The sequence below is a fragment of the Miniopterus natalensis genome, chromosome 2, assembly GCF_054644295.1.
Source record: "Miniopterus natalensis isolate mMinNat1 chromosome 2, mMinNat1.hap1, whole genome shotgun sequence".
NCBI lineage: Eukaryota > Metazoa > Chordata > Mammalia > Chiroptera > Miniopteridae > Miniopterus > Miniopterus natalensis.
This window is the reverse complement of record NC_142082.1, coordinates 154,234,676-154,249,566: the sequence shown is the minus strand read 5'-3', so window position 1 is coordinate 154,249,566 and position 14,891 is coordinate 154,234,676. Positions and strand designations below refer to the sequence as shown.

The window sequence follows — 14,891 nt, the reverse complement described above, 5'->3', positions numbered from 1 at the left end:
CTGCAAGCTTCTTGTTATTGGAGTAAGAGAATGGCCTGGCCCGGGAGTCTGAAGTACTCAACACCTCTGGCAGACTTTTTGCTTAACTCTGCTTTTCGGTTGATTCATCCAAAACTGAAAGAGTCTTTAAATTCTGTTCAAGTATTTAGTGAGCACCTGCTATATACTAATGCTGTGATCCAGTGTTGGGTGGTACATGTTCAATAAGACAAGGCTCCTGCCCTTGAGAGGTTCACAAAATAATTAGGGAAGTAACGTTGGTAACTTGGAAGGAAGAGTACTGTTCTTAAGGAGTTAACCCCAGGACACGTGATAATGTACTTTATTGAAGTAATACCTTTAGACTTTGGAAACTTAGTTGCTGTCTGTGTTTAATACTGCCTCTGAAATGCTCAATAGAGTCCTTAGGAGTAACTTACCACATGGCAGCATTTTGCTAATTATATAATGGAATCTTTGATAAGAGTCTTGTTCTTAACACCTTCTGAGTTATTAAATAAAGGAAGTGCTTAGAATGTTTTTGACCCTTAATTTAAGGAAGGAATGATGGCTATGCTGGGGACATCCTGGGAACACTTAGAACTCTCAATAAAAGTATACCTTGTTATCCCTGGCGGGTGTGGCTCGGGGGATTGGGTGTCATCCCGATCACCGAAAGGTTGCTGGTTCGATTCCCAGTCAGGGTGCGTGCCAGGGTTGCAGGCTCCGTCCCTGACAGGGGGCGTGCAGGAGGCAGCCCTCAATGTTTCACTCTCATATGGGTGTTTCTCTCTCTCTCTCTCTCTCTCTCTCTCTCCCCCATTCCTCCTTCCCCTCTCTCTAAAAGAAATCGTAACAAAACAAAAATATACAGTGTTAAAAATAAAGTGCACTCTGTTTATGGAAGATAAACCCTCTGAGTTTCAACATATTGTTTCTGTCCACGGCTGGTTCTGTTTTTCCATGAACTTTGTGGCCAAAGGGAAAAAGAGCAGTTAAACTGTAAGATACTTTAGAATTAAACTTTAAATTCTCCTAAAGTTAATACCTTGTGACAATGTATTTCAGAATTTCTTACAAAACTCATTGACTATGTTATTTAAGCACCACAGACATCTACTTAACCATATTTCAGTATTTAATGAGCTCTCTAAGATAAAATCGAAGTAATACTTAACTTTGTTCTCTTGTTGGATTCATTATATAGTGTATTGGAAAGAGCTGTTTGATTTTATAAAGACTGATTCTCTTTGTCCTTGTATGGTAGACACAGAAAGCTTAATAGGTGCTTTGCTCAATTGGTACCCAGAACATCAAGATATACGTTTATGCTTTCTGCCAAGGAAAGCGTCAGTTTCTCCATACCTCTCTGATGCTGCCTCCATTCCAAACTAATGTTTGTAACATGGAAGGGAGGTACCAATATTGACTTTAAATATTTTCAGGACCAATAATGTCAACACTGACCTTGGTTCGTGTCTTCATGTAGCCCCGACTACATCAGCTGCATTATAAGCACAGTGCTTTAAATTGCACCTGTTTTACAATGATGGCTACGAAAATACAGGAGAAATGAATGGGGTTTTCGCATTTAAGTATCACTGCTTGTCCTTTGGAGTTGGACTCCATGGTATCCTAAAATATATATTAGGTGTCTAATGAAATACCCAACTTCTGTCTGAATAAAACCTGAGGAAGGTAATAGTAAGTTAGCAGATTCCATTTCATTTTCTTAATCGCAGAATTCTTAGTCCAACTTGCTTTTATGCTTCATAAACATTACTTAAGTAAAGGATGAGCCATAATCACTTAGACTGTAATTTGTTAGGAGTTTATTTACATTTAAACACTGATTATCTTAAATCATGTGTTTCAGTTTTTCTATCATAGAAAATGACAAGTTCATTAAAAAAAAGTCACATTTTTTCCCAAAGTTTTTTTGCTTCCTTCATCTTTTCACTCCATCTCTCATCCTGCGATTTTGCGCCTTAGCATTGCTGGAGGCCTAGGCTATGATTAAAGGCAGTCACTGCATTAATAATGCTCTGGTGAGGATTGCCGACTGTAAGTCCCATGTTCCCTCTTTCCCCTTTTCTTTCAGGAATGGGCCATTTGTGAGGAAAACCTTAGAAGATGGCTTGAACCTGATGCTGCCTTGCTTCAACATCCAAGTATTTACTTAGCTAGGGTTTTAAAAAAAAATATTCTTCATGTGGACAACTTACAAGGATTTGGTGCAATCTTAAGATTTAGAGTTTCTGATGGGGTTTTGCAAAATGTGGTTATATCTGGTTTTTAAAGACACTCCAGCCTAGTTGCTTTACATGGGTTTGGTGTATTGGCCTTAAACTTCTGAATATTCCTTAGATGTAAAAACCATCTCCAAAAAATTCGTAAGTGAAGCTAAGCACAAATTCTCATATTTCTTACTAATGTAGGTTCAAAATTCTTACCCAAATATAGTAAGATGGGTCCTGTTTTAAGGCTATGAGACTCAAAATATGAGTAAGTTTGCCAGGCCGGTGTGGCTCAGTGATTGAGCATCAACCTAGGATCCAGGAAATCGCGGTTCGATTCCTGGTCAGGGCACATGCCCGGGTTGTGGCTCGATCCCCGGTGGGCGGCGTGCAGGAGGCAGCCGATCAATGACTCTCTCATCATTCATGTTTCCAACTCTCTCTCCCTCTCCCTTCCTCCTTCTGAAATCAATAAAGATATATTTAAATATATAAGTTCAATGTTAGAATGTTCCTTCCCTTAACATTATCCCTCTCATATCCGGCTCAGACTAATCTCTCTGTTATTTTTTCCTTTTTAAAATGTTCACAGATTTTTGTCCATGTCACAGTTTCTTGACTGCAGTGTTTAGTTATTTCATGGATATGAATGTGTCAACTGCGCGCTGGAATGAGGGTCTTGAGGGCAGGTACAGCATTTGGCTTCTTGTGCCTCCCCCAAACATCCTGCAAATATCTGCCAGGATACTGGGCATAGACACAATGCTTCCTGAATGTTCGATTGCCTGATCCCAAGGCTTTTTGTTGTGTTGTGTTGTGTTGTGTTTGTCTGATGTGTCGTAAGCAGTAGAGAGTTAAAGAAAAAAAAAAATTCTGTGCAAGGAAAGATGTTTGCGTTTTCATCTGAACGGAGAGGTAGGGACAAGTAGGATGACACTCAGAATGGAACGGGGGTTGCATGTCACGCTCGCCCCTGCGGTTTGCAACCGTGGGCCCTGGAGCTGTGGTGCCCCAGGAAAGCAGCCTTCACCCCGAAGGCTTTATAGTTGTCACATTTCTCCCAAACAGGAGTCGCTCTCCTTTCTCTTGTAGGAAACATTAATAGGAAAAATGTCCAAGTGGCTCTTTTATGCTTGTTGTTGTTGCAAATAAGAGCAAGCTCTCATAAATTAAACTTTACATTGGTTAAAATCACCCTTGTCCTTAAAGTTCCTGATCTGTCCCCCTCCCCACTTTTTTTTTCCAGCTCTGGCTGACTCTCTGGATTAAGTGTCATTAATCTTTTCTCCTGACTTCTCTCTGTTGTTTTTTTCTGCCCTCTCCCGTCTTTACTTCAAATTGGACGTACTTCATGAAATGACGTCTAGGTAGTTCAGCTGTTCTATTGAATTGAACTTAAAATTTTGGATGAAGTACGTTTTAAGTGATTTTAAACTTAAAGCTAATGTGAAAATGTTGGAATTTGTACCAATACAAACATATTAAACTTAAAGCCATATCAAATCCGTGTAAAGTTACATTGTGTCCCTTCTATTAGAAATCTTAAAGGCTATAATTCACTTTCTGAGTCATGATGTAATTTAGGTTATATTTTATTAGACATTTTTTACAAATTTAAAATACTGCTATTTTTACATGCACAGAGGAAAAATCAGTTTGGATAATTATATTTAGGCATTCATGAAAATCAACCACAAAATAGAGACACTTTATTGTGTCATTTATCAACATACTTGATATGTATATCTAAAGTGCATTATGTTACAAAAAAATATAGAAATTCAGCAGCACCAAGATACATTTACAAAATAAATACATCAGTTGACAAAATAAATTATGGTAAATGTGATAATAATAATTGGATTAGCCTTGGAAAAAATATTCACAATGACCAATGTGCAGTTTCATAGAGCAATGAGGGAGACCGTTTTATTCCAATGCATTTACAGTATTTACAGACAATAAATATTTCTAATACTTTCCATATGTTCACTATTACAGAATTCTGTAATATGTCTTCTGAAGGTCTTTGCAAAAATTTCAATGCCTCCTGAAAAGAGAGGGAAGAGAAAGAAGGAGAGAAAATAGGTTAATTATCCTTATAAATGCAGAGACATAAAATAAAGGGTATAAATTAAGGAACATAGAATCACATAGAAAGAAATCTTGGGGCTTTTTGTAAATATCTCTTATAATAGGTGACTGTGGGGTCCACCTGAATCTCTAGAACTGCTGCTACAGTATTTAATCCAATCAAATGGTCAGTGTAGTGCAGAAAGAGACAGGCTGGCATTTCTAATATACTCTGTCAGGAAAAAGACCCTGTGAGATTTTCCAAGGCTGCCAATTGGCGAGTTTGGGAAGAGAAGGCACATGTTTGAGAACCTGGAAATCAGGCTAGGTTGTGCAATCCATCATCAAATACACCTTGCTTAGAAGTTTATTCCCCAGTGATGCCTGATGTAGGTGATCCACAGGTGTCCTATTTTTCCGATCCCTTGCTAAGATAACGGCTGTTGTGAGGGTAATCAAAAGTGTGTAATGGGATAAATGTTGGAAGGATGCATAATTAAACAGAGTATATTTGTTTAATGATTTGATGACATTTGTCATTTTCTTTTTTAAAAGTATGTCTTTATTGATTTCAGAGAGAAGAAGGGAGATGGAGAGAGAGAGAGAGAAACATCAGTGATGAGAGAGTCATTGACCGGCTGCCTCCTGCACGCCCCCCACTGGGGACTGAGCCCGAAACCCGGGCATGTGCCCTGACCGGGAACCACACCAGCCAGGCGACATCTGTCATTTTCTTAACTGTTCTTAAACACTAATGACTGAAACTATTATTGGAATTTAGTTTTTGAAGCCAAAATTAAGATAGAATTATTTGTTTCTCATTTTGTTGTTGTTGTTGTTCTTGTTGTTTTTTAATGAATCTTGCATTAGAAACTGGGAAAGCCTATTTTAAATTAGAGAAAAGTAACCAATTGATTTAAAAGCATAAAATAGCACAAGCAAGGAGGGAACGAATAGCATTTTGAACAATTATTTTCTCAGAGGGGAAGAAAGACGAAAAGGAACAAATTAAAGGACCAAGGGAAAGATCATTTAATTATATTTTACACTGCCCGGCCAGCGTGCTTGTTGTCCTTCCTTTTGATGTCCCTTTAACAAAGGCATGTACTGGAATAGCCAAGGAAAACCTATAACATGACCTAAGACTATGCGTGTATGTTTATTATATGTGTGTGTGATGCTTGAGTCCTGGCTCTTTTGAATACTGAAAAGCTTTTATATTATTTCTAAATCAGTATTTACCAAGACAGAACATATGTTCTCAATGAAATGAGTCCTACTGTATCTGGATATATTATTTGTAACATAAAAATTTGCGAAGTTTAAAGCTCTATATTTCCCATAGAATGGTCCATGAAGAGAAGCCAGAGTTTTAGCACAGCAATTTCTGTTAAGAACTAAGATATGTCTTATAATAAAGTTCATGTTTGCCACCTCAGGCCTCTTAGATCATCAGATCATAGTGCAGAGACTACAGAGAGGATGGTAATAAAAGTTTGGCTGCTTAAAATCTTTAAAATTGTTATTCTGAAAAGATTCTATTTGTACTACAAAATTTACATGGCCCCATATGTTCTCATCAATACACTTCTACATTTCCCCCACTCTTCCCTGCACCTCTGCTGGGCTGTATTGGGAGAGTGCCAACATCTGGCTGCCAAACAAACAGTGCTTTCCATGAACGCTCCTCACAACCAGGGGATAGAAAGGAGAAGCAGAAACATTCTATTTCTCTCAGGCCTGGGTCTGGATTTGATTAGGCCACTGCCTAATTTTTACTAGATCTACTTTAACTTAAGGATAGCTTTGGAATAAGAATTGACGAGTGCTGATTTTCATTAATTCTCTGGATACTTAAGAGCATTGCAAATTTTAAATGCATAAAATCCATCAAAAAGTATGTATACTTCTGTGTTCAAAATAAACACACACACACACACATATATATTTAGAGAAAGTAAGACAATGGATAAAAATAGGTTCTGGCAATAGAGTCCTTGCTTTAGTTATAAATGAGTACAGTTAGGATCATATCTTATAATACACTGAATATCAGCACCGAGCCAACATTTATAAGGTCTGTAACCCCTTACAGATCCATTGGACACTAGCAGAATAGGTCATTCACTGTGCTAAAGATTTCACTAGTGCCACTGTCCACTGATCACTGAAGCTGTACTGCTTGTCCAATATAATTATCCTTTCATATGCTATTTAGTGATGGGTTATGTCGACTTAAAGAGAGAAGTGATGGTAAATAGGTTCAAACTCCCCTTTGAAACATCACTCTGTGGTCCTATCTCTAGTCAGAGTAAAGAAGTGAAGGAACAGGGGACTCCTTAAATAATGAGATCATTAGCTGCATATGATGCATTCGTGTGTTGTTTTCCTCTTTCTTCAAACCCCATAGAAGAGCTGTACTGAAAAGTAAGAAACAAAAAATATCCTAAGAGTGGAAATGCACAGATCAGGAGGCAGCGCTAACGGCAGTGGCCTAAGAGCCAGGAAATGGGGAAACAAATGCAGTTCTGAGGACGACCCGTCCCACGACCCCAGCTCCCAGCACTGCTCGGGCCCTCTCACCACAGAGTGCCTTGGTTTTCTAGTTTATAAAATGAGATTAATATTTGCCCGTTTTTCGTTTTTGTTTTTGCCTCAGATGAACAGACACCGATATAGATAGAACGAACAATCAGAACCATGTCTAAAAGCGTCAAAACAACAAGTTGCAATTTATTGAGTTTTTACTATATGACATTTAACCCATGTAATCTCACTTAATCTTTATCCAACCCAGTGAGGTTGGTACAATTACTTTTATTTCAGAGAAGAGGAAAGTGAGTCTTAGAAAGACCAAGTAACTTATCCAAGGTTGTGAACTTGAATGTTCAGACCCAAAATGTAAAGCTAAGGTATTTGGCTCTGAAGTCTGTGAGTGTCATTACTACCTGCATCTGTGAGCTAATAAACAAGCCACAGAGATGTGAAGTTTTATTATTCTTATTGTAATACTCTAGAAAAACTATTGCCACTTGCCAGTGGACAAACAGATACGTGGGAAAAACATATCCTTCCCAAGCCAATACTTAAAAATTTTCAGAAATCATGGTTTTTTTCCTTTATAAGCTGGTAGAAACCAGAATTCAATTTAATTAAATACATTTAAAGTGTGTGTTTAAAATTTTAATTTATTTAAATAAATATAAATTTAAAATCTAATTAAACCTAATGAAATACAAATGTGAATGTCTCAGGATTGTTTATGGTAAGATACTGTTCTATAGTTTTTGTAGATCATACCAAGGCCTTCTATGTTCTTCCTGAAGTGAGAAAAATAAAAAGAAATGAAACTCGACCAAGGAAGTTTGCTAAGGGGTGTGTGTGTGGGGGGGGGGGGGGGGGGACACTTCTCTAGCAAATAATGAGGGTGATCAGGAGCTTCTGAAGCTTGAACAAGAATGAGATTCTTTAGTGGAGCCCTGAAAGGTCGGTGTTGGGAGCGCGAAGATGGAGAGAAAGCGGTTGTGAAGGCCCTGGGTGTGTTCTGGGGGCAGGAGGACACTGCTCTAAGTCAGGCAATATTCTGAGTCATCTTGGTTTTGCAAGGTTTCAACTGTGGAGCGAGAGATGGGGGCAGGGGCTCAGGAGGGCGGGTCAGTTACCGGGAATTGAGCTCCAGCGAGGCGGCGTCGTCGGACGGGTGGCGCCCCTCGAGGCCCGAGGCCGGCCCGGCCGCGCGAGTCCGCCGCTTCTTCTTCTCCTGCTCCTTGCGTTTGCCGGGCTTGCCTTTCTTCTTCTTGCCGGGCGTCTTCAGTGGCTGCTCCTTGTAGGTCTCCACCTTGTTGGTTTCCTGAGTCAGGTATCTGCCCTCGTCGTCGGACCCGAATCGGACGGGGTGGTTCTTGGTGTTGGGGGCGGGCTTGGAGTTGGGGGAGACCTCGGAGGTAGTTCTGATCTCAGCCGTGTGGATTTCCGCGATCAGGTTGTGGAGGAAGAATCGCCGCCGCAGGTCCTGGATGGACTTGCCCTTGTCATGGAGGAGCTGGTGTTCAGACACGGCCCTCTTGCTGCAAGGGAGCGATTGCAGGGGAGAAAGCAAGCAGGACATTTTAGCTGCTGGTAGAATCCACCCAGACGCGAGGAAGGCCCTTCCGCGCCCCAGGCGCCGCGCACAGGGCACAGGCCGCCAGGGGTGCCAGCCGGGAGCGGGGCAGGGCCGCGGAAGGCAGCTGGCGCCTGGCTCAGGGCCGGCTCTGCCGCTCGCTCCGTCTGTGACCTTGGTGAGAACACAGGCATTCCTGGGCCTCCGGGGTCCCATCTGTTTCAAAGAAATGGGTCAGATTCTGTGATTCCTATGCTCCCTTCTCCGTCTAAATGATTCAGTTATTCTCAGAAATGGACAGAAACCACTGAACTGCTTTTCATATTTTTCAGAGCTATGCCGGGGAAATAAATCCAGAGGTCCTAGCCTGGGAAATAAAACGGAGGCTGATTTTACCTGAGTACTTGCCTCAGGTGTGTGTGTGCCCACGCACATATGTAGTGCACACACACACACACACACACACACACACACACACACTGCTCCCCCATTAAGAAAATAATCATACTGAACCTCAAAGAACAGCGAGCTGTAAGAGTAAAAGCAAACAAAGACTGAAGGGTAAAGTGAGCAGTGAAGCCTGTCTAGGAAACCACCTAACAGACTGAATTTTAACATGTTAGACTACAGGCTACCAAGAACCTGTATTTGAAGGCCAACTGTCAGAGAAAACATGCATAATTTTCTGTAAAGTAGTGGGTGGTCTATTTAAAATGGGTTTCTTTGTGTGTTTAAATTTTGTGAGATCATTTTATTTCTTCTGTGCGTTTTTTTTATTTATTTAGAATTTCAGAGAGTATTATCCTTAGTACTTAGTTAAGAGATTCATTTTTTTTCTACTTGTTCTTTGTCTTAAAAGTATCTCTTCAAACCAATATGCTATGATTTTTCTACATAAACAACAATCTCATAAAAATATAGTGAAAAAGAATAAACTAATTTGCTATCAGTCTTTTTAGATGATACCCTGGCTCTTGCTTAAACATCCACCCATGAATTCTTTTATTAGTCTGTATATGTATATTATTAAACATATTTAAGGAGGACATACATTAATCAGTCATATTAACTCTGCCTATTTCTACCATTGAAATAAACTTCTGAAATAAACTTTTGAAAACTTCATTTTCAAAAGTCTCTGAGGATATTTCACAGGGCTACATCCTGTGTATGCTCACTTTCCTGGCACAGTGGTATCAGAGTCCCTTATTGCTTTCACTAGGACAACTTCTTTAACTCCTCAAAGAAATATGACAATAATAAAGCACTGTCCTCATTTTTACCGATGGGGAAAGTGAGGTTCAGAGAGAGAGAAAACGCCTCACCTTTGCCCATACAATGAAACCAGGCTGAGCCCAGGTTCCACAAATGAGTTCTTGATTTAAACCCAAATTGCTTTTTACCTTCCTCAACTCTTTCTCCTGCTGAAGCTGAAGTGTATGTTGAGGAAACAAGAAAAAAAGGGCACAGAGTGAAAAACCTGTGATGGGAGCCAGGACAACGGGCAGATGGGCAGCAATCTATCACTTTGCTTGAAGACCAAGCTTATTGCCCCAAGAAGTCCATTTTCAAGAACTAGGATACCTAGCGTTTGGATTTTCACTGAGGGGAGGAGAGTCACATTGTGAAGCAAAGGGTAAAACATGAAAAAAAACACTCATTATTTCTCTGGATCTTACAGCTAGAATGCCAGCTTCCTTTTAATATTTCAGTGTGTGGACTGACTTTAAGCCATGTAGCTTGTTCAAAAAAGACATGACTTAATGGAAAGGAATTTAACAGGAGCCCGGTTTAAATGAGGCATGAAGGAGTCTCTCTTCCTTTTCGAAGGTGCCACATGTGACTAGATTAAAATTCACTTACTTTGTGGCAATAGTTAGTATTCTGGAAACTTTTAATAATCTACAAATTTGAGGCTTTGGTACAACATATTTATAACCTCTAATAACATTTTTAAAGAATAGGACTGATATAATTGTATATTTCATAAGTATTGCAGTCTAGTAAGTATCTTTTAGCAAAATGTCACATTAAATAGTTCTTAACCAATGATCATTCATAGTATTCGGAGATTTTATTTCTTTCTCAATTCCTGGCAGATATCCACCCCATCTGTACTGTTCTCCAAATGTATAATACAACCCATTCTAGCTTAACCTGAAACCAAAACTTTTAATGGTTGGTCTGATCTAATCAAGCCACATTGCTCATGCCCCCTCTGACTGGCATATATGCCTGTCATTTTGGCCAGCCTGTCAACTGTGAGTCACAGTGCCCTCCTAATTCAAGTGCTGCACTTTCCCAGGATAGTTCTCATGGGAAAAGGAGTGATCATTCTGTTCTTCTCTTGTATAAAAAGCCTACAATATGGCACGACTCTGTCCAGTTTAAAATAGAACATCTCTTGTGAGGTACAAAACTTCCTTTCTGCCTTTTAGGAGTAATTGTTAATATATTAGGAAACGCAGACTTTCTTAAATGCTAAAGCTGAAATACTGTTACATAATTTACTTAGTAATTCGAAGACTTCTGTATTTAAACTATTGTGAAGAATGAATTTCTAACTGGTGATCTGCATTAGAGGATCAGGAACGTAGCAGTATCTTTATTGTTAACAAGCAATAAGGTCCATAGAGTGTTCTATTTCTTTTCAAAATAAGACATAAACTGACACAAGGATAAAGGACTAGTCTGTACAAACCAGATATACGTCGGTAGTGAGTAATATGTTCAAGTTAAGGAGGATTTCAGTTTAGATGATTCTGAAATATTTAAGTTATAAATATGGCCCCAATAATAGTCTGCTACTCTACATGTCTGTAAACATCACATAGCACAGTGGTTCACACAGAACTTATTACATACCTAAGCTCCAACATGGAAAAACAGTATGTCCTGTTCATGGTCCCCTTGGATTAAAAAATTGTAAAAATGTGGGGAAACTGCTTAACATAGATAACTCTAAATTCAATAAAAATATAGCTGCTTTAAAGAAAAATCACCCTCAGGGGAGTTTTCAGGGAAGATTACATTTCGAAGGAGCTATCAAGGAACACAGGGAGTAAACAGAGGGATGGAAATCGCTTTCCAGCACAGGGAGAAGCAACATGCTTGTGCTGATGCTCGGCTCCTAAACAAGGAGTCTGGGCTTGAGAAGAAAAGTTCTGTGCTACAAGGAAGAGTCAGGGTTAGGGTGTTCGAGTTGAGATGATTCACCAGAAGTCCCTTCCAACCCAAATGACTCAGTCGAAAGTTATGCTTTTCATTAAATGGAACAGACCCAGTCTGGGTCCCCAGCAAATCAGCCAATGATGTTTGAGGTTTCTGAATCCGTTGGGGTGCCCTCTCTAACTTAAACACAAAGGCTGCCACCTGCAGCAAGCCATGCTTATCTGGACGATAACACCCACAGACCTCGCTTTCCAACCTCCAACTTACTCATGCTCTAGCTTCATTAATTAAAGTCTTTTGGATTCACAGGTCCAAAAGTTTCACAGACCTGCATTGCCTCTTTTGCATGGCTTGACAGGTAGTGTTATTGTAGTAGTTTCCTCTCCTTTAAAAGTTAGCCCCTAGTTAGAAAAACACCCAAAGCAATTTCCCTAATACTTGGTGTGAAAAGTAACTGGGGAGTAACATGGTTTGATTGTATGTTAAAATTTCTTTCAAGAAACTAGGTTGACTTAGCATAATAGAAGACTAATGTTTTGTTTTACTGTTACTTGGCAGCAATGCAAAAATAATGACTTGTTTTTTAAACTCCGTTTGGCTCTAATAATTTGATGAAACAGCTTCATCTACTGATGATTTCAGCCTCCATGAAAAACCATGGCTGTAATGTGATGATCTATTAGCCATTAATTATAAGAATGTTCTGTGGTAGGTTTATAACCATCTGCTCAGTGTGAGTGTTTGACTACAATATTATATTTCACCCACAAACAAAACTATAACAGAGTCATTGGCTGCTAAATGGTTTTTTGGGTGTGTGTGTTGTTTTTTTTTAATGTGTATTTTGCAAGGTGCAACAACAACAAAAAGATTTAAAAATAGCCTTTACGACAATTAGCACTATCTTAATGCCATAACTGTGGACTTAATCATGGCCCATTTACTGTTTCTCAAAAGAGAAAACAGGTATTTCTTAAGCAACTTTAAAGAAAAATTGGCTGGGTTCCAAGACAGTATTTCTTGGCCAAATAAATACAGTATTTAAGTGTGCTTTTAAAAATTCATTCTTAAAAAAAAATTCACTCTTCATCTATATTTATATATGGATGTTAAGTAAAAGAATTTAATACAAGTCTCAAAATGAGCAAAAAGTCTGAAGACAATTTTCAGAAATACATCAACAAAACGTTGATTCGAAGAATACAATGCAGCTTTATCTTCAGCACAATGTTCTACACAATTTGCCTTAGGAAATTCATAATAGATTTTCACTTTGGTGCCAAGGTTCAGACATGTCTAAAGTAATTTCATTTAAGCATTTTCTGCTCTAATAATAATAGACCAAGGGCACATATAAAACGGTTGCCTTTTTGTACACCTTTGGGAATTTACAAGGAAGCACCATGAACCTGATTGTAAATATTAGATATTGCTATTTTTACTGTTAGCGTAAAAGTTCTCCTTAATTCTTTCTCCAGAGGCAAAGTCTTCTCAGTTCTCAAACTTTATGGTTTTCTCATCCTGAACACTGAGTCTGCAGCTTAAAGCTGCCCAAAGACAGTGATACACACATTAATGAACTGCTAGGTCCAACAGATTATGAAGATAGTATTACTCTACCACTCTTCCATCTTTCCGTCAGACAGCATAGTGGTATTTATCTGGTGCACTCAGATGTACGATTATTTTAAAGTCAAAATTATCCTTAAAGGAATCACCAAATGGGAATGCCAAAAATACAAGTTTTTAGTCTATACATTGCAAGTATGTGTCCAGATTAAAGAACTGTTAGCAATAATTCCAAGAGAAAAAAAAAGCCTCCACACCTAATACCCATTTTGGAATCAAGCGCTCCAGCGTTGCTGAACTGTATCAATACTAAAGTTGGAATTGTGCCATTGCAAAGTTGTTACTACTTTCTTATATAATATGCCTTCATTATGTAATGTGGTCCCATTTTATATGCCTAAAATTATGTCATTCATAATAAAATTAGACGTAAGGCTTTTGCTTTTCACACACCAATTGCCACCCACATTCAGTATGCAGAGCAGTGCTCACAGACAAATGCGCTCCCCTGGACCCCTCAGCTTCCTCTGGGATTCCTCGGGGTTTCAAAACCTTCCCAGGTCCTGAAAGTAAGTAACCTTTTTCTTTCACTAGAGTCAGACAATCTTTGCCTAGAGAAGATTCTGTAAAAAAAAAAAAAAAGCCCCTAACAAACAAAAAACGCTCCCTCTTATGGAAACTCACATAAACTGTGTCTCTTGCCTGTCTCTGCCGGAGGGTCCCCAGTTCTCGCGCTGGGTCTGAGGACCCGGGCTCAGCGCCCCCCGGCTACCTGCCGGATCCCCCAGCTCTCTAATCCGGGCGAAGAGCATCACCGCCCGCCCCGAGCCCCGGCAGCGCCCCAGCCTGGCTCCCGCCCCACCGCCTCCCCAGCCGTCTCCCGGCGCCCCGGGGAGGCCGGGCACTTACAGCCGGCGGCCGAGCTCCTGCGCCGAGCGCCCGCAGGAGGGCACCGCGTAGCTCAGCAGGAACACCGCGACGCTCCACTGCTGCACCAGCCGCCGCAGCATCGTCTCCGCTCGCCCTCGGGACCTGCGGCGGAAGGCAGGGGGGCGCCCGGGGTCAGTCCCGAATCTCCATCTCCCCCAACGACCCCGCTCCCCCTTTGAGCCTGATCGCACATCGTCTCTTCAACATCAAGGGCATCTCCCAAGTTGCAAAGAAAGAAAGAAAGAAAAAAAACCCCACACAAAACAAAAAACTTTCTCTGAAGCCTCTCAGCACTTACTTATTTAGGAACCAGCTACTCCAACTGTGCTTTTGCCAAACCACACAGGCAAAAAGGGACCAGAGAGGGAAATAAAAAAAATAAGAAAATAAAAATCAGAGGCGCTTCCTCTGAAATAAGAACGAAAATGAAATAGTTTTATACGTGCATCAGCGATGCGCAGCGAGCGTGTTTACACGTCTCCCATAGCAATGTCTGCTCGGTCCGCCGGCGCGGCTCCGGGATCGCGGAGCGGGCGCACCCTCCTAAAGAGAGAAAGTTCCCTCCTCCCAAGTCAGCTTCTTTGCGAACCAGGCCGTCTCGTTCCAGAGCCACTTGCAGGGAGACCCACATATATACACATAGCTGTCTGTCTACCTCCTCTGGTGGGCTGGCTGCTTCCGGAAAGCTGACTCCACACGCCCTGAGAACAAGCCCGCCGCGCGCGCCGTCGGTCGGGAGGGCCAGGTGGCGCGAGGGCGGGCGAGGGGCGGCGGCCGGCTCGGCGGGCGGGAGGCGCGCTGGCCGCGCGGCGCAGGTTGGAGGCGAGTTG

The 14,891-nt window shown here is 40.7% G+C and overlaps 1 protein-coding gene across 2 annotated transcripts; it reads right to left on the bottom strand.

Annotated features, from left to right (window-relative positions):
- Window positions 1-3,790: 3,790 nt before the first annotated feature.
- On the bottom strand, window positions 3,791-14,691 carry PTHLH (parathyroid hormone like hormone). 2 transcript variants are annotated; one of them, XM_016199101.2, is made up of 4 exons: window positions 14,360-14,691; window positions 14,041-14,163; window positions 7,952-8,356; window positions 3,791-4,266 (listed from the first exon to the last, which is right to left on the bottom strand). In XM_016199101.2, the coding sequence occupies exons 2-4, from the start codon at window positions 14,139-14,141 to the stop codon at window positions 4,257-4,259; spliced, it is 516 nt and encodes a 171-aa protein (XP_016054587.1). In that variant the 5' UTR covers window positions 14,142-14,163; window positions 14,360-14,691; the 3' UTR covers window positions 3,791-4,256. The 2 variants fall into 2 exon arrangements, with proteins under 2 accessions (XP_016054587.1, XP_087670064.1); XM_087813938.1 differs by lacking the exon at window positions 3,791-4,266 and having other exon boundaries at window positions 7,948-8,356.
- Between the last annotated feature and the right edge of the window lie 200 nt (window positions 14,692-14,891).

Excerpts from the sequence above, each read along its gene's own strand:
- PTHLH (XM_016199101.2), bottom strand. The coding sequence starts at position 14,141 with ATGCTGCGGCGGCTGGTGCAGCAGTGGAGCGTCGCGGTGTTCCTGCTG. Across the intron at positions 8,357-14,040 it reads CAGGAGCTCGGCCGCCGGCT|CAAGAGGGCCGTGTCTGAAC; the intron begins GTAAGTGCCCGG and ends GCTCCCTTGCAG.